This window comes from Ranitomeya imitator, chromosome 1, assembly GCF_032444005.1.
Source record: "Ranitomeya imitator isolate aRanImi1 chromosome 1, aRanImi1.pri, whole genome shotgun sequence".
NCBI classification, from domain to species: Eukaryota; Metazoa; Chordata; class Amphibia; order Anura; family Dendrobatidae; genus Ranitomeya; species Ranitomeya imitator.
This window is the reverse complement of record NC_091282.1, coordinates 1,133,395,776-1,133,420,256: the sequence shown is the minus strand read 5'-3', so window position 1 is coordinate 1,133,420,256 and position 24,481 is coordinate 1,133,395,776. Positions and strand designations below refer to the sequence as shown.

At 43.9% G+C, this 24,481-nt stretch overlaps 1 protein-coding gene across 1 annotated transcript in view; it reads right to left on the bottom strand.

Annotated features, from left to right (window-relative positions):
* The window catches only part of CORIN (corin, serine peptidase), a 649,735-nt gene that overhangs the window by 80,215 nt on the left and 545,039 nt on the right, over window positions 1-24,481 (bottom strand). Inside the window, exons 14-16 of the mRNA XM_069744507.1 lie at window positions 18,544-18,657; window positions 18,339-18,449; window positions 17,659-17,788 (exon numbers count right to left, since the gene is read on the bottom strand). Of these exons, the coding sequence (XP_069600608.1) occupies window positions 17,659-17,788; window positions 18,339-18,449; window positions 18,544-18,657 (355 nt within the window). The remainder of the gene's footprint in view (window positions 1-17,658; window positions 17,789-18,338; window positions 18,450-18,543; window positions 18,658-24,481) is intronic.

Here is a 24,481-nt window from a genome sequence, read left to right as displayed (position 1 = left end):
TCATTGTATTCCTGGAGCCCCTGGAGAGCAGTCGCATTATTATTTTAATATTTTTTACAGGCGACAATGGCTTCGGGGATCAAGGTGACAAGGTGATGGTGAGTATGTACCCTATGTTGTATGTACTGTATGTCTATATGTATATTGTATGTAGTGTATGTATGTGTTGTATGATGTATGTTGTATGTACTATGTTGCATGGTGCATGTTGTATGTTGCATGGTGCATGTCGTATGTCACATGTTGCATGTTGTATGTCGCATGTTGTATGTTGCATATCACATGGTGCATGTTGTATGTCGTATGGTGCATGTCGTATGTCGCATGTCACATGTTGTATGGTATATGTTGCATGGTGTATGTTGCATGTTGTATGGTGTATGTTGTATGTTCAATGTTGTATGTTGTATGTGCACATAGTCTAGACAAGTCCAGCTCTGCTACATCTGGATGCTTGACATCCAGATGTAGCAGAGCCTGTAGATGATCGCCGGAGATAACTCTCCAGCGATCACCTACACTGCAGTGTTCTCACAATCAGCTGATCAGCTGACCGTGAGAACCAGCCTAGTGACCGGAGATAACTCCCGGTCACGTGCACGACAGAACTTAGCTTACCACGAGAAGTGCAGTGGACGTGGACTTCCAGCGGCGGGACAGGTGAGCCGGCATGTAAATTAGTAGACATGCACAGTAAGGTGCGTTTACGCAGTTACTACGCATGTGACTAATCATTAGATGCGATTTTACTGCATCTAATGATTGTCTATGATAAATTTATGGCGCGGCGAAGGAGCGTCACCGCATTGTAAACAGACATGCTGCGTTCTGAAAAGACGCGCCGCATGTTCGTTTACGCGGGTCTGCAGCGCCTGCGTGTTTTAACGCATAGTGGAGATGGGATTTCATGAAATCCCCTCCACTATGCTTTAACATCTGGACGCTGCGTGTTTGACGCTGCAGCTCTACGCAGCATCAAACACACAGCGTTTCCTGACCGTGGAAACACACCCTAACAGTTCCCATAACGAGTTCACACATATAGCCAGCAGCTTTCGTTTCAGCCAAAAGATTTTTTAAGCCGCCACTACGCCAAGATAGACTCTTTTGTCCGAGCTCTACTCTAGTCTATCCTATTAATCATTTGTTAACATAGTAACATAGTTAGTAAGGCCGAAAAAAGACATTTGTCCATCCAGTTCAGCCTATATTCCATCATAATAAATCCCCAGATCTACGTCCTTCTACAGAACCTAATAATTGTATGATACAATATTGTTCTGCTCCAGGAAGAAATCCAGGCCTCTCTTGAACCCCTTGACTGAGTTCGCCATCACCACCTCCTCAGGCAAGCAATTCCAGATTCTCACTGCCCTAACAGTAAAGAATCCTCTTCCATGTTGGTGGAAAAACCTTCTCTCCTCCAGACGCAAAGAATGCCCCCTTGTGCCCGTCACCTTCCTTGTTAAAATATCCAATACAATTTTGGTAAATTTTTATTTATTTTTCAATTTTTAAAATGACCAATAATATCACATACAAGGGACAAATACCACCGCACCATGACCAGACACCATATTACCACCACATATTGACCTATAAAACCACATACAGTGGGGCAAAAAAGTATTTAGTCAGTCAGCAATAGTGCAAGTTCCACCACTTAAAAAGATGAGAGGCGTCTGTAATTTACATCATAGGTAGACCTCAACTATGGGAGACAAACTGAGAGAAAAAAAAACAGAAAATCACATTGTCTGTTTTTTTTATCATTTTTTTTGCATTTTATGGTGGAAAATAAGTATTTGGTCAGAAACAAACAATCAAGATTTCTGGCTCTCACAGACCTGTAACTTCTTCTTTAAGAGTCTCCTCTTTCCTCCACTCATTACCTGTAGTAATGGCACCTGTTTAAACTTGTCATCAGTATAAAAAGACACCTGTGCACACCCTCAAACAGTCTGACTCCAAACTCCACTATGGTGAAGACCAAAGAGCTGTCAAAGGAAACCAGAAACAAAATTGTAGCCCTGCACCAGGCTGGGAAGACTGAATCTGCAATAGCCAACCAGCTTGGAGTGAAGAAATCAACAGTGGGAGCAATAATTAGAAAATGGAAGACATACAAGACCACTGATAATCTCCCTCGATCTGGGGTTCCACGCAAAATCCCACCCCGTGGGGTCAGAATCATCACAAGAACGGTGAGCAAAAATCCCAGAACCACGCGGGGGGACCTAGTGAATGAACTGCAGAGAGCTGGGACCAATGTAACAAGGCCTACCATAAGTAACACACTACACCACCATGGACTCAGATCCTGCAGTGCCAGACGTGTCCCACTGCTTAAGCCAGTACATGTCCGGGCCAGTCTGAAGTTTGCTAGAGAGCATTTGGATGATCCAGAGGAGTTTTGGGAGAATCTCCTATGGTCTGATGAAACCAAACTGGAACTGTTTGGTAGAAACACAACTTGTTGTGTTTGGAGGAAAAAGAATACTGAGTTGCATCCATCAAACACCATACCTACTGTAAAGCATGGTGGTGGGAACATCATGCTTTGGGGCTGTTTCTCTGCAAAGGGGCCAGGACGACTGATCCGGGTACATGAAAGAATGAATGAGGCCATGTATCATGAGATTTTGAGTGCAAACCTCCTTCCATCAGCAAGGGCATTGAAGATGAAACGTGGCTGGGTCTTTCAACATGACAATGATCCAAAGCACACCGCCAGGGCAACGAAGGAGTGGCTTCGTAAGAAGCATTTCAAGGTCCTGGAGTGGCCTAGCCAGTCTCCAGATCTCAACCCTATAGAAAACCTTTGGAAGGAGTTGAAAGTCCGTGTTGCCAAGCGAAAAGCCAAAAACATCACTGCTCTAGAGAAGATCTGCATGGAGGAATGGGCCAACATACCAACAACAGTGTGTGGCAACCTTGTGAAGACTTACAGAAAACGTTTGACCTCTGTCATTGCCAACAAAGGATATATTACAAAGTATTGAGATGAAATTTTGTTTCTGACCAAATACTTATTTTCCACCATAATATGCAAATAAAATGTTAAAGAAACAGACAATGTGATTTTCTGGATTTTTTTTTCTCAGTTTGTCTCCGATAGTTGAGGTCTACCTATGATGTAAATTACAGACGCCTCTCATCTTTTTAAGTGGTGGAACTTGCACTATTGCTGACTGACTAAATACTTTTTTGCCCCACTGTACAAGGAACAAATACCACCACAACGTGTCCAGACCACATACTACCACCACAGTGACCGAATAATATCACATACAAGGAACAAATACTGCCACATCATGCCCGGACAACATATTACCACCATATAGTGACTGAATATTACAATACTGATCATTAATTAAAAAAAATACTAATATCACCATAAGGGTCATTATGCACCGGAGATCTGTACTTAGTATGCAGTTTCTGTGTACAGGTAATACAGTGATTACCGGTGACATTATACACAGGAGCTCTGTGTATAGTGTACAGTGTACAAGTAATACAGTGATCACCAGTGACAATATACACAGGAGCTCTGTATACAGTATCAGTGCACAGGTAATACAGTGATCAATAATGACATTATACACACGAGCGCTGTATATATTGTACAGGTTATACAGTAATCAATGACACTATACACAAGAGCTCTGTATATAGTGTCATTGTAAAGGTAATACAGGAATCCCTGGTGACATTGTACACAGGACCGCTGTATATAGTATACAGTGTATAGTGTCAGTGTACAGGTAACACTGACTCACCAGTGACGTCTCTAGGTGAAGTCCTTCATTTTTGCTTTTCATCTTCATCCAGCACAGACCGCCATCACTTCTTCCAGCCAGGGCTCGTCTCTGCAGGAAATAACATAGTTATCTAGAGCACCACTTGCAGAACACATTACTTAATTTTTTCCCAACTTCTACACTACACCAGATGAAGAAAAAAAGGTGGCATAGTGTCGCTCTGCATAGTAAGAGGACTGCGCCCCCCCCCCATTTAAAACAGTATCCTCAAAAAATAAAATAAATATATGACTGCAGTAATAATATCCCTTAATTAGCCCTTATGGTAAAATCCCCCATCCTGGCCCCCGTGTGTCTCATTCCTGGCTCCAGCCATATGTTCTCCTATCCTGGTCCCATAGGTTCTCCCAACCTGTCCTCATCAGTATCCATTCTGCCCCCATGTGATGTCCCGTGATCCTGCCCCATCTGCCCTGTGATCCTCCTCCATCTGTCCCATGATCCTGCCCCACCTGTCCCCATTGTATCCATCCTGTACCATGTTTCTCCATCATGCCCCATGTCTCCATTCTGCCCTATGATCCTGCACCATGTGTTTCCATACCGCCCCATGATCCTGCCCCATCTGTCTCCATCCTGCCCAGTGATCCTGCTCCATCTGTCTCCATCCTGCCCCATGATCCTGCCATCTGTCTCCATCTTGCCCCATATGATCCTGCCCCATCTGTCTCCATCTTGCCCCATGATCCTGCCCCATTTGTCTCCATCCTGCCCCATGATCCTACCCCATCTGTCTCCATCCTGCCCCATGATCCTGCCCCATCTGTCTCCATTATTATTATACATTTTATAGCACCAATTATTCCATGGCGCTTTACATGTGAACCGGGCAAATATAGACAAGTACAATAAACATGAGTAAAACAAGGCACACACAAGTACAGGAGGAGAGCGGCAACCTGCCCGCGGAGGCTCACAGTCTCCATTCTGCCAATCTGTCTCCATTCTGCCCCCTGTGTCTCCATCTTGCCCCCTGTGTCTCCATCCTGCCCCGTGTCTCCATCCTGCCTCATGGCTCTATTCTTGCCCCCTGTGTCTCCATTCTTGCCTCCGGTGTCTCCATTCTTCCCCCTGCTTCTCCATTCCTACCCCATGTCTCCATTCTTGCCCCCTGTGTTTCCATTCTTGCCCCGTGTCTCCATTCTTGTCCCGTGTCTCTATTCTTCCCCTGTCTCCCATCCTGCCCCCTGCCACTTTCATAAAAATGTAAAAAAAGTTCTCCTTACCTTGCCACGCTCCTGCGGTGAATTTCCCTCCATGCAGTTCAAGCGCGCACTCGCTTTTAACTATTGCCGTGCAGACCCGAGCCCAAACGGCAATAAAGTTTAACTGAACCTGCCTCTCGCACGCAGGTTCAGTTTCTGCACCGGCAGAATCCTGCCGCTGGAGCCCAATGACCAGAAGAGACGTGGCCCGATACGGGCCTCTCTGGTCATCGGGCCCCATATGCCAGTCAGGGCAGTAATGCCCTGATGGCAGCCCTGCATGTGCAGCTTTCAGGCTGATGAATGTAAATTTGCCTCCAGTATTTGCTGATAACACACTGCATTCACCTTTCCTTCAACTTTGCCCAAGTTTCCTGTGCCTTTGTAGCTCACATATTCCCAAAACATCAGCGATCCACCTCCATGCTTTAGAGTAGGAATGGTGTTCCTTTCATCATAGGCCTTGTTGATCTCTCTCCAAATGTCAGAAAACAGCAAAAAGGGCAGAGATGCTCACCTGCCTAGGCCTCCAAACAGGATGCAGTGGACCAATGAGTGGTTGCCTCATCGGTAATTCTGCACCTGTGTTGCCGCCATCTTAACCACATGGGTCCACTGCATCCTGCATTTGTTTGGAGGCCTAGACAGGTAAGCATCTCTGCCCTTTTTGCTGTTTTCTGAAATTTTTGGAGGATCTCTGAATCCTCTTTTTGTGCTATTGCTGTTTAGAATTAACTCTCTCCAAATGTAAAGTTTATGGTTGTGGCCTAAAAGTTCAATTTTGGTCTCATCACTCCAAATTACCATGTTCCAGAAGTTTTGAGGCTTGTCTCTGTGCTGTTTTGTAGGCAAGATACTTTGTGGCATTTGCGCAGTAATGGCTTTCTTATGGGGACTCGACCATGCAGCCCATTATTCTTCAAGTGTCTCCTTATTGTGCATCTTGAAACAGTCACACCGCTAGCTTTCAGAGAGTCCAGTATTTAAGCTGATGCTATTTGTGGGTTTTTCTTTGCATCCCAAACAATTTTCCTGGCAGTTGTGGACGACATTTTTGTTGGTCTTCCTGACTTGCGCTTTTTTTTTTTTTTACAAAGCCCCTGATTTTCCATTTGTTAATCACAGTTTGAATGCTGCTGACTGGCATTAGCTATTCCTTGGATATCGTTTTACATAGTAACATAGTAACATAGTTAGTAAGGCCGAAAAAAGACATTTGTCCATCCAGTTCAGCCTATATTCCATCATAATAAATCCCCAGATCTACGTCCTTCTACAGAACCTAATTGTATGATACAATATTGTTCTGCTCCAGGAAGACATCCAGGCCTCTCTTGAACCCCTCGACTGAGTTCGCCATCACCACCTCCTCAGGCAAGCAATTCCAGATTCTCACTGCCCTAACAGTAAAGAATCCTCTTCTATGTTGGTGGAAAAACCTTCTCTCCTCCAGACGCAAAGAATGCCCCCTTGTGCCCGTCACCTTCCTTGGTATAAACAGATCCTCAGCGAGATATTTGTATTGTCCCCTTATATACTTATACATGGTTATTAGATCGCCCCTCAGTCGTCTTTTTTCTAGACTAAATAATCCTAATTTCGCTAATCTATCTGGGTATTGTAGTTCTCCCATCCCCTTTATTAATTTTGTTGCCCTCCTTTGTACTCTCTCTAGTTCCATTATATCCTTCCTGAGCACCGGTGCCCAAAACTGGACACAGTACTCCATGTGCGGTCTAACTAGGGATTTGTACAGAGGCAGTATAATGCTCTCATCATGTGTATCCAGACCTCTTTTAATGTACCCCATGATCCTGTTTGCCTTGGCAGCTGCTGCCTGGCACTGGCTGCTCCAGGTAAGTTTATCATTAACTAGGATCCCCAAGTCCTTCTCCCTGTCAGATTTACCCAGTGGTTTCCCATTCAGTGTGTAATGGTGACATTGATTCCTTCTTCCCATGTGTATAACCTTACATTTATCATTGTTAAACCTCATCTGCCACCTTTCAGCCCAAGTTTCCAACTTATCCAGATCCATCTGTAGCAGAATACTATCTTCTCTTGTATTAACTGCTTTACATAGTTTTGCATCATCTGCAAATATCGATATTTTACTGTGTAAACCTTCTACCAGATCATTAATGAATATGTTGAAGAGAACAGGTCCCAATACTGACCCCTGCGGTACCCCACTAGTCACAGCGACCCAGTTAGAGACTATACCATTTATAACCACCCTCTGCTTTCTATCACTTAGCCAGTTACTAACCCATTTACACACATTTTCCCCCAGACCAAGCATTCTCATTTTGTGTACCAACCTCTTGTGCGGCACGGTATCAAACGCTTTGGAAAAATCGAGATATACCACGTCCAATGACTCACCGTGGTCCAGCCTATAGCTTACCTCTTCATAAAAACTGATTAGATTGGTTTGACAGGAGCGATTTCTCATAAACCCATGCTGATATGGAGTTAAACAGTTATTCTCATTGAGATAATCCAGAATAACATCCCTCAGAAACCCTTCAAATATTTTACCAACAATAGAGGTTAGACTTACTGGCCTATAATTTCCAGGTTCACTTTTAGAGCCCTTTTTGAATATTGGCACCACATTTGCTATGCGCCAATCCTGCGGAACAGACCCTGTCGCTATAGAGTCCCTAAAAATAAGAAATAATGGTTTATCTATTACATTACTTAGTTCTCTTAGTACTCGTGGGTGTATGCCATCCGGACCCGGAGATTTATCTATTTTAATCTTATTTAGCCGGTTTCGCACCTCTTCTTGGGTTAGATTGGTGACCCTTAATATAGGGTTTTCATTGTTTCTTGGGATTTCACCTAGCATTTCATTTTCCACCGTGAATACCGTGGAGAAGAAGGTGTTTAATATGTTAGCTTTTTCCTCGTCATCTACAACCATTCTTTCCTCACTATTTTTTAAGGGGCCTACATTTTCAGTTTTTATTCTTTTACTATTGATATAGTTGAAGAACAGTTTTGTATCTAGAATCCATATATACTTTATTTATTCAAATGTAAGAATAATACAATTAATAAATAATAGTAAGAAAGAACAAAAATAATAGGCAGTATATGGAGAAAACACCAAACAAAAGTTCAAAATTGGTGTGAAAATGTCACTGAACCACTTCACAACTAAATATATATAGCTTTGGTAAATGGTATTATCATTTTTTTGACGAAATTCGGCAGGAGCTTGAAGAGCAACGTCACTGGGCCCGCCTCCACGCAGTAGAAACTTGCTGTGAGGTAAAAATTCAAAAATCACACCAAAATGGCGGGCGGAGTGTGTCACAGTACGGCACGTTTCTGATTGGTCGCTCGCAGCAGGCGGCAACCAATCAGACACTGGACACTGTTGACGTCACTTATCTCTGGACATTATCTCCGGACATTAGCTCCGGACATTAGCTCCGGACAGGAAGTTGGCACAAATTGCAGGAAGTAGTATTCTAGGCAATTATATATTAGATATTAAAAAGTATTATGCAATATCTTAATGGTAGTATTAATATCTAGTGTCATAGTACAATGTAGAGCAGTGGGAATCCATGGCCTGACCATTCTCTCATCAGTGATACCATTATATAATACAAATAGTGGCAGTTAGTCTATAACATAATGAATCCCAGAGAGGCCACAGATAATTTTGTGTAATATCTAATATATAATTGCCTAGAATACTACTTCCTGCAATTTGTGCCAACTTCCTGTCCGGAGCTAATGTCCGGAGCTAATGTCCGGAGCTAATGTCCGGAGCTAATGTCCGGAGATAAGTGACGTCAACAGTGTCCAGTGTCTGATTGGTTGCCGCCTGCTGCGAGCGACCAATCAGAAACGTGCCGTACTGTGACACACTCCGCCCGCCATTTTGGTGTGATTTTTGAATTTTTACCTCACAGCAAGTTTCTACTGCGTGGAGGCGGGCTCAGTGACGTTGCTCTTCAAGCTCCTGCCGAATTTCGTCAAAAAAATGATAATACCATTTACCAAAACTATATATATTTAGTTGTGAAGTGGTTCAGTGACATTTTCACACCAATTTTGAACTTTTGTTTGGTGTTTTCTCCATATACTGCCTATTATTTTTGTTCTTTCTTACTATTATTTATTAATTGTATTATTCTTACATTTGAATAAATAAAGTATATATGGATTCTAGACTCCCGATTCTTTAGAATCGGGCTGCCATCTAGTAATATAATAATAAATGACAGATAATCTATCACCAGATTTTTGCTATCCCATATGAGAACATGAAGATGTAGGAGCAGAGGTCCTGATTCCAGCGATGTGTCACTTACTGGGCTACTTGCTGCAGTTTTGATAAAATCATAGTATTATCTGCTGGAGATCTATCACTTCTCTGAATGCTGAGCTCTGTTACCCCACCCACACCACCGATTGAATGCTTTCTGTGTACACTGTGCATAGGCAGAAAGCTGCTAATCAGTGGTGGGAGTGGGGTTGCACAGAGCAGTTGACTGAGTGGTTCGAGACACCTAGTCCTATAGTGATAATACACTGCTGATAAAATACTGATTTTATTGAATCAGCAAAACACGGCCTAGTAAATGGCACATCACTAGAATTAGGCTCTCAGCCACTACATTATTCTGCACACCGATTACATATTAAAAAAACCTGCTGACAGATTTAGTTTAACCCATTCCTCATGGGTAATGGTGTTATGGTACAGTGGGGCAAAAAAGTATTTAGTCAGTCAGCAATAGTGCAAGTTCCACCACTTAAAAAGATGAGAGGCGTCTGTAATTTACATCATAGGTAGACCTCAACTATGGGAGACAAACTGAGAAAAAAAAATCCAGAAAATCACATTGTCTGTTTTTTTAACATTTTATTTGCATATTATGGTGGAAAATAAGTATTTGGTCAGAAACAAACAATCAAGATTTCTGGCTCTCACAGACCTGTAACTTCTTCTTTAAGAGTCTCCTCTTTCCTCCACTCATTACCTGTAGTAATGGCACCTGTTTAAACTTGTTATCAGTTTAAAAAGACACCTGTACACACCCTCAAACAGTCTGACTCCAAACTCCACTATGGTGAAGACCAAAGAGCTGTCAAAGGACACCAGAAACAAAATTGTAGCCCTGCACCAGGCTGGGAAGACTGAATCTGCAATAGCCAACCAGCTTGGAGTGAAGAAATCAACAGTGGGAGCAATAATTAGAAAATGGAAGACATACGAGACCACTGATAATCTCCCTCAATCTGGGGCTCCACGCAAAATCCCACCCCGTGGGGTCAGAATGATCACAAGAATGGTGAGCAAAAATCCCAGAACCACGCGGGAGGACCTAGTGAATGAACTGCAGAGAGCTGGGACCAATGTAACAAGGCCTACCATAAGTAACACACTACGCCACCATGGACTCAGATCCTGCAGTGCCAGACGTGTCCCACTGCTTAAGCCAGTACATGTCCGGGCCCGTCTGAAGTTTGCTAGAGAGCATTTGGATGATCCAGAGGAGTTTTGGGAGAATGTCCTATGGTCTGATGAAACCAAACTGGAACTGTTTGGTAGAAACACAACTTGTCGTGTTTGGAGGAAAAAGAATACTGAGTTGCATCCATCAAACACCATACCTACTGTAAAGCATGGTGGTGGAAACATCATGCTTTGGGGCTGTTTCTCTGCAAAGGGGCCAGGACGACTGATCTGGGTACATGAAAGAATGAATAGGGCCATGTATCGTGAGATTTTGAGTGCAAACCTCCTTCCATCAGCAAGGGCATTGAAGATGAAACGTGGCTGGGTCTTTCAACATGACAATGATCCAAAGCACACTGCCAGGGCAACGAAGGAGTGGCTTCGTAAGAAGCATTTCAAGGTCCTGGAGTGGCCTAGCCAGTCTCCAGATCTCAACCCTATAGAAAACCTTTGGAGGGAGTTGAAAGTCCGTGTTGCCAAGCGAAAAGCCAAAAACATCACTGCTCTAGAGGAGATCTGCATGGAGGAATGGGCCAACATACCAACAACAGTGTGTGGCAACCTTGTGAAGACTTACAGAAAACGTTTGACCTCTGTCATTGCCAACAAAGGATATATTACAAAGTATTGAGATGAAATTTTGTTTCTGACCAAATACTTATTTTCCACCATAATATGCAAATAAAATGTTAAAGAAACAGACAATGTGATTTTCTGGATTTTTTTTTCTCAGTTTGTCTCCCATAGTTGAGGTCTACCTATGATATAAATTACAGACGCCTCTCATCTTTTTAAGTGGTGGAACTTGCACTATTGCTGACTGACTAAATACTTTTTTGCCCCACTGTATATAGAGCTCATGGCAGCAGGTTTACAAGTGCTGTAGAGAAAATCTCCTAATAAAACAGTAATTTTATTAAAACAATATACAGCAAGCAACCAATTAAGAGCCACATTGCTGGAATCAGGGTCTCTGTCTCTACACTATGCTGCTCTCACATTAAGTGTAATAACCCTGCTGACAGACTCCCTTTAATCTTTCACTGGCGTCTGTAAACTTCTACCACACCATTCAGAACCTTCATTAGCTGAATTGATGTGACAGTCCGCTTCCTCCTTTATGGAGGGCTTACAAACCTAACGTGAGTGTGCCGGTAGTCTGTACCGTTTGTTCAGTATCTCAATAACATAATGAATCTTCACATGTAATTCCCTGTTAGTTAAGGATATCACAACTTGGATGACACCACAGTACCTCAAAGCAAAGACCTCTTGGCACTACTTCCAGACATGGCTGCCATATGAGGATGTTTCCAGCGTGACTGGCACAGCTGACTGACTCCCAGGGCCCAGATTTCAGTCTGGACTCTGTATTATGTATAATCCCTACCAGGCTTATTAACGATTATCACATTCGGCTTTTGCCGGTATCTGCATGGGAGGATGCTGAAAACAAGCAGGAATGGTTAGCTCCCAGAAGCCGTGTCTGCTGTGCGGAAGCGGCCATCTTGGGTTCTGCTTTTTACCACAATACACCTGAATCTTGTGTCTCTAGGCTTGAATGAATAATGGTAGCAATGATGGAAAAAACAAGGTGATCAGCGAATCCCTCACATCATGGGAGATTATGTCGTGGAATCACCTATCTAAGCACAATATAATTCGGTTTCTCTTCCGTGCCATTTATTATAATAGTTTTATGTAAATCCATTCCATTTTCACGTGCCTTATTACACCATATAAACACTATAGGGGACGACTTGTCGGGGAATGTAATTATTTTATTATTTTGCCTCAGTATTTTATTTGATATCTGTCAGTACATTGTGATGGGTCAAGTTCACCGGTGACTTTTTACTTCCTCAACCACTAAATAAAATTGGAGTCACTCGCTACTGGTATCACATCTTGTCTAATCTGGCAGACATTTGGAAAATTGATATTTTGCCATGCCAAGGTTAGGGTCTGGCTAGTTTAGGGACTGATCAGACTCAGACAACCAGAAATAATGTTATGTTCTGCTAGATCTAAATAAAGCTCTAGAGCCATATTATACCCTCCCTGTGAGAACAAAAGGTCTATTTGGTCCTTGTAAGTAGACGTTCTATTAAAGACCTGTTGTCACAATCCATTTTTGGATTTGTGGCAGCTCTGGTTCTGCTCAGTTTAAAACTTTTTCCCTTTTGGACCATCGGGGGTTAATGTCAGTTTTCCCCCTGCTGCTGGGTCAGCTGATGCAGTTGGTGACCACTCCCACCATCCTTTAAAAGGTCACCTGATGCATCAGCTGACTGTTAGTGATACAGGTCCTTTCTGAAGACCAGCCTAGCAGGAGCAGCTCTCTGGTGTCAGCCACGTCTGGTTATTGTAGTCCAGATGCTGTTGTTACCTGAGGTGTGAAGCTTAACAGCGGTGGACATAAGCTAAGTGTGGTGTTTTTCTTACCTTGTCCCTTTGTTGTTTGTCACTTCCCCCTATGTGTATTATCTGCAGAGGTGAGGCTAGCGCTCCTTGCTGGCCAGTGTACTAGCCAGGGCAGTAATAGGTAACTACTAGGGATGAGGTATCCTGATGGCGGCGGGGGGGAAGGACCCGTATAGAGCGTTAGGGGAGTGCAGGGACAGGCTCAGGTTTGAGCTCAGGTGGTGACCATTCCCTATGGGTAGGGCTTTCCTCTCACCTATACCATCCCCGTTGTATGTGTATTGTGCCGTTAGCTGACCGACCATCCGTTGGGTAGGGTCACACCATAACCACCGTTGTTTCAATAAAATCAGTGTTTTATGAGCAGGAGATTTTCACTATAGGACTAGCTGTCTTGTGTCATGTACTCCTCCTGCTCTGTGTACACAGAAAGTTGCCAATCAACAGTGTGGGTGGTGGTTAAACAGGACTCAGCTGTCAAAGAACTGCCGCAGATAAAACAGTGGAATTGGAGTCTCTAGCTGCTCTCAGATAACTTAGAAAAATCTATTATAAGATTCCCTTTAAGGCACCATTCCATTGTTTTTATTGCACCGCTGAAGTGGTGCTTTAAATGTAATTCGCCTGCGCCTGCTTCATACTCACCTGCTGCTGCCTTCATCCTTTTCCAGGGTCGCTCCTGTCAGTCTCAGGCAAAAAGTGACCTGCCTGCAGCTCCAGTGTTTGATGGAGCGGCGTGGAGGTCACTTTTCAATACACTCTATGAGAGCCTTGTTCTGGCCTCGTTCTGGCTCTCGTAGACTTGCATTGATCTCTTGTGATGTATCTTCTGGCTTCCAGCCAGTCAGAATTTATGGGTACAAGATGGCACCAGGGGACCGGAGCGGCGTCATTAAAAGGTGAAGCCGCCAGAAAAGGAGTATAAGAACGGGGGCAGGGGGCTTACATTTAAAGCGCCATTCCAGCTCTGATTAAAAAACAAAACAAAACGCTGGAGTGGTGCTTTAGGTTCAGCTCCTTCTCTGCTCTATCAAGTTCAAAAAATTAGATTTTGATATGAATATTCTGAAGGGGATATTTTATGTCATGGCTGTGTCATGATATGTACTTTTGCCCTGTCCTGTATTTGAATAATACGCCATTTGATGTATGTAACTGTTCTCTGGTTTCTATTAGCTGTAATTTATGTATTCTCTTGTGCTGGGAGTTCACCTGTAACAATATGTCTCCTTCCCCCAATACTTGCAGCCCTAAGCTCTAATGTAATTAAGCTTTGTCAACATCACTAGTGGAGGAATAGCCATTCTTCCTCACAGCAGGTGGCTAGTCAAATGTACATACTACATAGATTAAGCGGAGCCCACCAGTCTAGAATCTTCTGGTGGACCCAACCATTGAATAGAAGGTGTGACCCCCTACCCCTTCATGGGCGGATCCCAGGAGCTCAGACAATCCATTCTTATTTTGAGATCAGATGTGAGTTGATCCTTGAAGGAGAAGGAGTGGGGATTCTTAGCTGAGGCAAGACCCCATGTCCATCTGGGACTGCGGAAGCGAACGGGGCGAGACTTGAGCTGAGGACATATCTCGTCGTTCGTGAGATTGTTTTGGGATCCCTTGGACTAATTGTGGACTATTGCTTTGTTACCTGGCACAAGGATGATTGGGAGGTGCCCCCGAACCTGTTCCACTGGACTAATTCTGGACTCTGTAGATCTACCTGCATGTGGTGTTCCAGCGTTCTTGATAATAAATCTGTGGAATCATCCCTTGGGCTGTTGTCCCTTCTTGCTCTGCCGTACACCCCGTCACAAACTGGTGGCAAGCAGTGGGATCAGAGCAGAAGGAATGGAGGACAATGGCCCAACATCGGGAACCAACACCGCAGAGTACAAGAACTGGACTTTGGGGAGCCTACAATCAAAGGCCCGTGAAGTAGGAGTCCGTTTTAAGGGACTCTCCAAGGAGCAGCTTATTGAGGCTTTGGAAGGAGTTCGCCTGCAAGATGACGCTGAGGAAGGACCCTCACAGCAAATGGAGGAAAGACTGCAGCCGGAGGTAAATACCCAAAAAAGTCAGTGGGTTGTGTGGTACGAGGAGGAGTTGGCATTGCTGGGAGAAGAGGCCACCATAGACGATAAGAGGGAGGCCATTCACAGAGCCGAGGAGAGGGAGGCCATTCACAGAGCCGAGGAGAGGGAGGCCATTCACAGAGCTCAGGAGAGGGAGGCCATTCACAGAGCCGAGGAGAGGAAGGCCATTCACAGAGCCGAGGACAGAGCTCAGGAGATGGCATTGCTGGAGAGGCAGATCGCTTTGGAAGCAGCTAGAAGCTCCAGACAGACTGTAACCCCAGCACCCACCATGAGGGAACTCCCCAGAGTGTCCCGCAAAGACTTCAAGCCCTTTAATGAGGCTGCAGGCGACATTGAGGGCTTCTTCCAGGACTTTGAGCATCAGTGTCGATTAATGGAAGTCCCGGAAAGGGACCAAGTCCGACATCTGGTGGGGCTCTTAGAGGGTGGAGCTGCCGCAGCCTATAGAGCTATGGACCCTCAGGGGAACTGTGAGTATGCGGAGATTAAACGGACTATTCTAGAACATTATGCTGTTACCCCAGACACTTACAGGACTCAGTTCCGTACTTTAGCCTGTGATGAGGAAGTGTCTTTCAAGATGTATGCCCACAGACTCAAACAAATATGTCATCGCTGGCTGGAGGCAGAGGAGGCCTTAACCTGGGAGACCTTCCTCCAGGTTATCCTAAAAGAGCAGTTTTACTTCAAGTGCCCTGCTGAGATCCGGGAATGGGTGCGTGAGAGGAGACCAGCCACTGTGGAGGAAGCTGCAGCTCTAGCTGATGAGGCTCTCACCATCAAGCCTCAGTGGAGGGTTCTGTTGGAGGATGGAGAGAGGCCTACCAGCTCCACAACACCGGTGGCCCCCTGTTCTTCTGTCCCCATTGTTCCCCGTTCCTCTAAGCCACCACCTCATGCTGATACCCGTGTAAATGTGCCTCCAGTTGCTTCTACTGCGTTTTCTGGAATACGACGAGGAGAGGAAGTAGCAGAGCGCAGGTGTTATGGTTGTGGACATCTGGGGCATCTGCAGGCCTCATGCCCAGCCAGCTCATGGAGAAGTCGTCCTCAAACCCCTACAGCACCTTCAGGTGGGAGCCGGCCTCCAGGTTCCCATACCCCTCGCCCAAGAGGACGCCTTGGATGGAGTGAGACCCAGCAGAGATGCTATCGATATGGACAGCCGGGGCATCTGCAAGCCTCCTGCCCAGCTGTTCAAATGAGGATTAATCCTGTACCCAGTCGTATTATTAATTATGTACACCCAAGTGCCATGGAGGACGACGTGTCACCACTACGTGAGGACTGGCCTAGTGCCTCACCCACCCATGTTGCACCACTAGGAGTTTATGGTGTGCGACCCGCAGCAATGACGACTTCTGCTCATCGAGGTAAGCACTTGCAGGAGGTCGTGCTGGATGGACAGAGACTTATTGGATTTTGTGACTCAGGGGCTTTCCTCACACTGGCTGATCCCCGAGTGGTTCGGCCTGAGGCAATCCATCGAGGACCTGGGATTGTCATTGAACTGGCTGGTGGACAATGGAGGACAATGGAGGACTATTCCCACAGCCACTGTGGATCTGAACTTTGGTTTTGGGGTCAGGCGATGTGTGGTTGGGGTGATGGGTGGTCTGCCTGCAGATGTTCTCCTGGGCAATGATGTGGGAAAGCTACGATGCCAATTCGTGGCTGCATGAAGCCACATGTAAGTTACGCTCTGCCTGTGTGTACTTAACCAGTGACCTGTAGAGGTCCCTGGTACGTACACAAATTGGGAGGGGAAGGGATTGTCATGATATGTACTTTTGCCCTGTCCTGTATTTGAATAATACGCCATTTGATGTATGTAACTGTTCTCTGGTTTCTATTAGCTGTAATTTATGTATTCTCTTGTGCTGGGAGTTCACCTGTAACAATATGTCTCCTTCCCCCAATACTTGCAGCCCTAAGCTCTAATGTAATTAAGCTTTGTCAACATCACTAGTGGAGGAATAGCCATTCTTCCTCACAGCAGGTGGCTAGTCAAATGTACATACTACATAGATTAAGCGGAGCCCACCAGTCTAGAATCTTCTGGTGGACCCAACCATTGAATAGAAGGTGTGACCCCTACCCCCCTTCATGGGCGGATCCCAGGAGCTCAGACAATCCATTCTTATTTTGAGATCAGATGTGAGTTGATCCTTGAAGGAGAAGGAGTGGGGATTCTTAGCTGAGGCAAGACCCCATGTCCATCTGGGACTGCGGAAGCGAACGGGGCGAGACTTGAGCTGAGGACATATCTCGTCGTTCGTGAGATTGTTTTGGGATCCCTTGGACTAATTGTGGACTATTGCTTTGTTACCTGGCACAAGGATTATCGGGAGGTGCCCCCGAACCTGTTCCACTGGACTAATTGTGGACTCTGTAGATCTACCTGCATGTGTTGTTCCAGCGTTCTTGATAATAAATCTGTGGAATCATCCCTTGGCCTGTTGTCCCTTCTTGCTCTGCCGTACACCCCGTCACAGGCTGTAGTTGTTCTTAACTCTTATAATATATGTTGCACATTTCGATGAAGCAGATGAATTTTAATGATGAAAAATCATTAACTTTCTTAAAGACCCATAGTATTTATTACTACAAACTACTGACCTTACCCTAAACCCATTTGTCTGCAAACCCACTGAGATAATTCTTCTTCCCATTCATCAGCACAAACTTCATAGTCGGATGCTGCTCTGTGAATTACCAGGGATGTCAATGAGCTCACATTTGTTGAGGCTGAAACTAAAAAAAGGAAACGTTCCTTAAAAATGTAAAAGTCAAACCTTGCAAAAATGAAACATCTTTAGTGCTTAACTGTTATTTCACACAAAACCTAAGTAAAAGCATAATCTTGAGACCCCCGTCCCCCAAAACAAGTTAAAACTATTATTTAAAACCAGTTTACTATGTCCAGGAGCTATCCCGATTCTCATTCTCCTTTTTCGGTGAGCAGTTGATTTTTATCAGCTTTCTGCCAGCACTAAAGGTGCTGGAACTCCCAATCAAGTACAACCAGATGTACATTGTACCTTCCATTTTTCAATAGTTCGCCTGCCCTGAACAGAAAGCCCCTATCTCTTCTGTCTCTATGGAGGCTGACAGACAGGAAAGCAGGAGCAGAGATGAAGAGCCGCCCCATTTCCTGTAATCTGCCTCACTGTCTCTTCTACTAAAGAAAGATTACACATAGTAAATAAAACAGTCGCGGTATTGATATTGGTAACATATTTAAAAAAATTAAATAGACTGAAAATACTTTAGTAGCAAACGATCCAATCTAAATCCCACTTACCACAATCCCATTCATCGGATCTGTCTGTGCAATCTGATTGCCCATCACACCACATATCCCTTGAGATACACTGATGATTAGCACATTCAAGCTCATCTTGTGTGCAGGATGCTGCAAAAGTAACAGAAAATGTGGAATATGCATAGATAAAGCTGGGGCAAACGGTAACAAGTTTAGGGCGTCCATAAATATATCCAAAACTTACAACAATTCCTCTCCTCCAGCGCGTCAGGGCAATCGGGAAAACCATCACAGATCATGGAATGTTTGATGCACATCTTGTTCCCGGGACATTCCCAAAGTCCTCTCTCTGTGCAGTCTTCAGAAAACAAAGATGTAAGAATGTAGAAAACTATTAGCTTCACGTCTGTAAATATTTTCTAATATATGCGCAAGAGCTATACTGTGTCATCGGCATTTGATCGGGACCAATATCAAACATGTCTGCACCCATCTTACATTCATCAGTGAATTAATGGAGAATGCATTAAAAGAATGTGTTTTGGCCAGTGTTGATGGGGAAAAAAGGAGGTAGTTGTGATTTTTTTTTTTAAGATGGGACCCAACAGTGGGATGGTTATAGAGATGTTCTTTTCAACACAGAGAAGGGCACACAGTATGTTTTACTACTCTACTTTCATCAGTTTCAGCATGTTGAACTGTCCACATCATGGAATAGTTTCTATAGAAATTAATGAAATGTAATTTTAGTTTTTTATTTCTACTCTCCTTTGTGGAGATATTAGCTAGCAAATTGTATATGCTACTTTATGCTAAGACCACTAATAATATTGAAAATTTTATCCAGACAATAAATTTTAATAGTTGGAATCTTTTGTTTACAGTAGTCCATAATAATTTGTCAATCAATTTTTTAGATGTCACCCTTTTTGTTAAAGAAGAAAAGATTTGTAGCAAAACATTTTTTTAAAAAGTAGATACCAATGGTTACATCCATTACAGCAGTGGTCACTACAACAAATGGTTAAATAATATCCCCAGTAACCAATTTAACCGTATCAGAAAGAACTGTTCATTAGACACAGACTTCAATGAACAGTCTAATGTTTTAAAGAAAAGATTTTGTGCCCAGAACTATCCTTCACATTTAATTAAAAACGCCTTCAAAAACTCTATTAAATTAAATCAGGGAACATTATTAGAGCAGAAAGAAAAAAGAGTAACTAATAATAATTATGCACTGAATTTCATAACACAATTCTCCACTGAACACAAGGAAATTCGTAAAATTTTCCACAAGAATTGGCACATACTGCTAAATGATCCTATTTTAAATAGAATTCTTCCAAGAAATCCGGGGATCACATTTCGAAGAGCCCCCACAATTAAGGACTTAATAGCCCCCAGTCGCCTGAGATCTCATACAGGGGCCAATGGGTTTCTCACCAGTAATTCCACCAAAGGAATTTTTAAATGTGGCACAAAAAATTGCTTATGCTGTTCTAGCATAAATCATAAATCTGATTGTATAATTTCCTGCTCCACAAAAGAAAAATTTATGATTCCTTTTTTTCTGAATTGCAATTCTGATTTTGTAATATATGTTATTGAATGTCCCTGCGGTAAACAGTATGTGGGGAGAACTACACAGCCCCTACACCTCAGACTGAATTCCCATCGTCACAATATAAAAAAAGGCTTACTCACTCATGGTCTATCCAGCAGTGGCGTAGGAAAAGGGGTGTGCGGGGGGGGGGGGGCGGTCCGCCCCGGGCGGCACAATGCGGGGGGCGGCCGGCGCTGCAGAAGAAAAAAAAAAAAAAAAGACGTCCCTTTAAATCTTCGGGCGGCGCCGTCCGCCGCCACGACCAGGGCCAGCTCCCCCCACCCCCGGGTCCCGCCCCCCGCTCTATACTCACCTCTCCTGGTTCCTGCGGTGCCGGCAGCTGCAGCCTCCTCTGACTCTGCGACGTCTCAGAGCAGAGGGCGCGATGACGTCACTACTGTGCGCGCCGCTCTGCCTCTCTGTCCTGAGCGTCGCAGAGCCGGAGAGACGCTGACTGCACCGGACCTGCGCTAGGAACGGGAGAGGTGAGGATTTTACTTTTTTTTTTTTTTCTTTATGTCTGACTGTCTGGGGCTGGGGCAATGCTGGACACACTGGGGCAATACATGAGACCATGGGGCAGATTGCTGGACACACTGGGGCAATACATGAGACCATGGGGCAGATTGCTGGACACACTGGGGCAATACAGGAGACTATGGGGCAGATTGCTGGACACACTGGGGCAATACAGGAGACTATGGGGCAGATTGCTGGACACACTGGGGCAATACATGAGACCATGGGGCAGATTGCTGGACACACTGGGGCAATACAGGAGACCATGGGACAGATTGCTGGACACACTGGGGCAATACAGGAGACTATGGGGCAGATTGCTGGACACACTGGGGCAATACAGGAGACCATGGGGCAGATTGCTGGACACACTGGGGCAATACAGGAGACCATGGGGCAGATTGCTGGACACACTGGGGCAATACTGGAGACCATGGGGCAGAATGCTGGACACACTGGGGCAATGCTGGACACTGGGGGTAATATGCTGGACACACTGGGGCAGACTGCTGGACACACTGGGGAAAGGCTGGACACTGGGGCAGATTGCTGGACACACTGGGGGCAGTGCTGGACATACTGGGGCAGATTGCTGGACACACTGGGGGTAATATGCTGGACACACTGGGGCAGATTGCTGGACAACATGGGGGTAATATGCTGGACACACTGGGGCAGATTGCTGGACAACATGGGGGTAATATGCTGGACACACTGGGGGCAGGACTTGAGGCATGGGCAGAATGTAGATACGGGGCATGATTGGAGACACGGGGCAGGATTGGATCATGGGGCAGGACGGATACGATGGAGGCTGGTGGGGCAGGATGTGGAGATCATATGGGGTAGAATGGATACTCATGAGGGCAGGATGCGAGAACATATGGCTGGAGCCAGGAATGAGAAACGGGGCCAGGGTGGGGAATATTATTACCATAGGGGCTAATTAAGGGATATTATTACTGCAGTGATGTATTTATTTTATTTTTTGAGTGTACTGTTTTAAATGGGGGGGCGGTCCTGTTACTGTGCAGAGTGACACTATATCACCTTTTTTTCTTCATGTGATGTAATGTAGAAGTTGTGAAAAATTAAGTAATGTGTTCTGCAAGCGGGGCTCGAGATAACTGTGTTATTTCCTGCAGAAACGAGTCCTGGCTGGAAGGAATGATGGCGGTCTGTGCTGGATGAAAGATGAAGGACTTCACCTAGAGACGTCACTGGTGAGTCAGTGTTACCTATACACTGACACTATACACTGTATACTATATAGAGGTCCTGTGTATAATGTCACCAGTGATCTCTGTATTACCTCTACACAGACACTGCATACTAAGTACAGATCTCCTGTGAATACTGGCACTTATGGTGATAGTATTGTGTTTTTTTTTTTATTACTGATCAGTATTGTAGTATTCAGTCACTATGTGGTGGTAATATGTGGTCTGGAAATGGTGTTGTGGTATTTGTCCCTTGTATGTAGTATTATTCGGTCACTATGTGGCCTGGTCATGGTGTGGTGGTATTAAGTCACAGGTGTGGCATGTGGGGGTGACACCATTAGGCCCAGTTTAAGTTCTACAAAACAGGAAAACCGTTTTTGGTAACCTTTGTGTGTATTGAGCCGGGGGGGGCGCCAAACTCGGGAACAGCCCCGGGCGGCAAAAGCTCTAGCTACGCCTCTGCTATCCAGACATTATGCCCTGGTGCATAATAAGGACTTTAAGCTATTAAAAATCAGTCCTATCGATCATATACCTAAGCATGTACCTAATAGATCCATGAAATTAAATAGGAAAGAAGTATATTGGATCTACAAATTAGGTAGCCTAAAACCAGAAGGCTTAAATGAAATAACTGAGGTTTTCATCTGAATAGTGCAATTTTTTTTTTTTTTTCTTTTGTTAATACTTTTATTTATTTATATATATATTTAATGAAACTACAAAGCTTTTATCTGAATGTGCAGCCCTCCCCCTTTTTTAAGGATTCGATATTTCTATATTTATATTTTTATTTGTATAGCTATGATAGATTTTTTTAATCCTTTGTGCTTTGAGCCATTTAAGATTTATATATACGGTACATTTATATTTAGGATTATCTTGGAGTTGTTCATTGATATGTTTTGTTGTAATTTCCGCCTTTAATCGATGTAATTCTTTTTTTATATTTTTTTATAAGAAAATTCTTCTTCCTCTGCCCTGTATTGATGAAATTCCTCATATAGGCATAGTCTGAGTCTGCCTGGGAGAGGAGCGCTTTCACTCCTTCATCCATACAAATTTTACTCTTGGGATTAAATCCTGGGAGATAGAGCTGATTTTGGCAGCTTCACAGGGTGTAATGACCCCTCCCGACAGGAGCACTTATCTCAATCCTCCTTCACTCTGGTGCTGGGTGTCCCTTCTCATGCTGCTGTTCTTTGTGATCACTGAGTGCTGTGTATTCATTCATTCCCCTCTCTTGGCAATGCCATATTGTCTCTTGTTACATATGACATCTATCATTGATCCCTGGACGGTGAAGTGTTACTTTCACTTTGTTTCTGCGCTCACTTCGAGCGCAGGTTACCGCTGTTTAAATTTTTACTTTTATGTACGTGACACAATTTTAAACTCACTAATTATAATTTTCGGAATTTTAGATCGCCACAAACTACCACAAATTAATCTTTATATATATATATATATATATATATAGTTATATTTTTTAATGTAAAATAATAAAACATGATTTTATTCAATATTCAATGTAAAGATTCCAATGGATTTTCGATAAGAATAAGCAGCTTGTTGATTCCACACGGTAGTTCATCTGTAAGGCATTTGCTTCTGAACTGGAGTAATTCCTTTTCTTACAGGTTCTTGTCCATTTAAGTAGAGATCGTTTTTTTTTTTTTTTTTTTTTTTGCTTAAATGCTTCAAATTTGGAAATATTGTCTAGAAATATAAAAGAAGTCATTGCATAATTTTTTTTTATTCATTGTATATACCTCCCTAATCGTTTGAATTGTTAATTGTGTGTCATCATTGAACTTTGACACTGAGTCATCTGACCTGTTGGTGCCCTTTTTTTTGTAACCTAGCAAAACTATTTATACCTGTGATGCCTGTATGTTCTGTGTGGTATTTCCTGATGAAGGGGGCATGAGACCCCTGAAACGCGTTGAATAAAACCACTGTGAATCAACTTTACTCTCCTGAAATTCATCTTAGCGGCAGCGCAGAATTTTAACTACAAATCTCCTTTTGAAGACCAAAGGGGCATTTACCAAAGATTCATTTTTTTATTTTTGAGGGGAACAGTTTATTTTTTCCACTGTATTAAGTTGACCACTCATAAGCTAGAGGTGACATGCAAGGGAAGAAAGAACACACCCTCAGAGAAGCTTAGAATAGGCTTTCTCCTGTGAGACATGTAATAATGCACAGTCCTTCTTCTCTGTAAACTGACTGTAGGCATGTGCTGTGATTAGGGTATGGGAGTAGAGCAGAGCTGTGTGTCATTACAAACACCTCTGCAGCTTCCCATGTACAGTGCTGCCAGTGTAAGGGGAAGGAGAGTAGAGTGAAGCTGTATGTCACTACAAACATCTACAGGTTTCATCTCGGGGCACTGTCAGTGTGGGGAGAAGTAGAGCTGGGTTGTGTGTCACTGCAAACACCTCTGCAGCTTTTCATGTACAGCGCTGCTAGTGTAAGGGGAGGGAGAGAAGAGTGAAGCTGTATGTCACTACAAACATCTGTAGATTTCATCTCAGGGCACTGTCAGTGTGGGAAGAAGTAGAGCTGGGCTGTGTGTCATTACAAACATCTCTGTAGCTTTCCATGCACAGCGCTGCCAGTGTAAGGGGAGGGGAAGTAGAGTGAAGCTGTATGTCACAACAAACACCTGCAGGTTTCATCTCACGGCACTGTCAGTGTGGGGAGAAGTAGAGTTGGGTTGTGTGTCACTGCAAATACCTGTGCAGCTTTTCATGTACAGCGCTGCCAGTGTAAGGGGAGGGAGAGAAGAGTGAAGCTGTATGTCACTACAAACATCTGCAGATTTCATC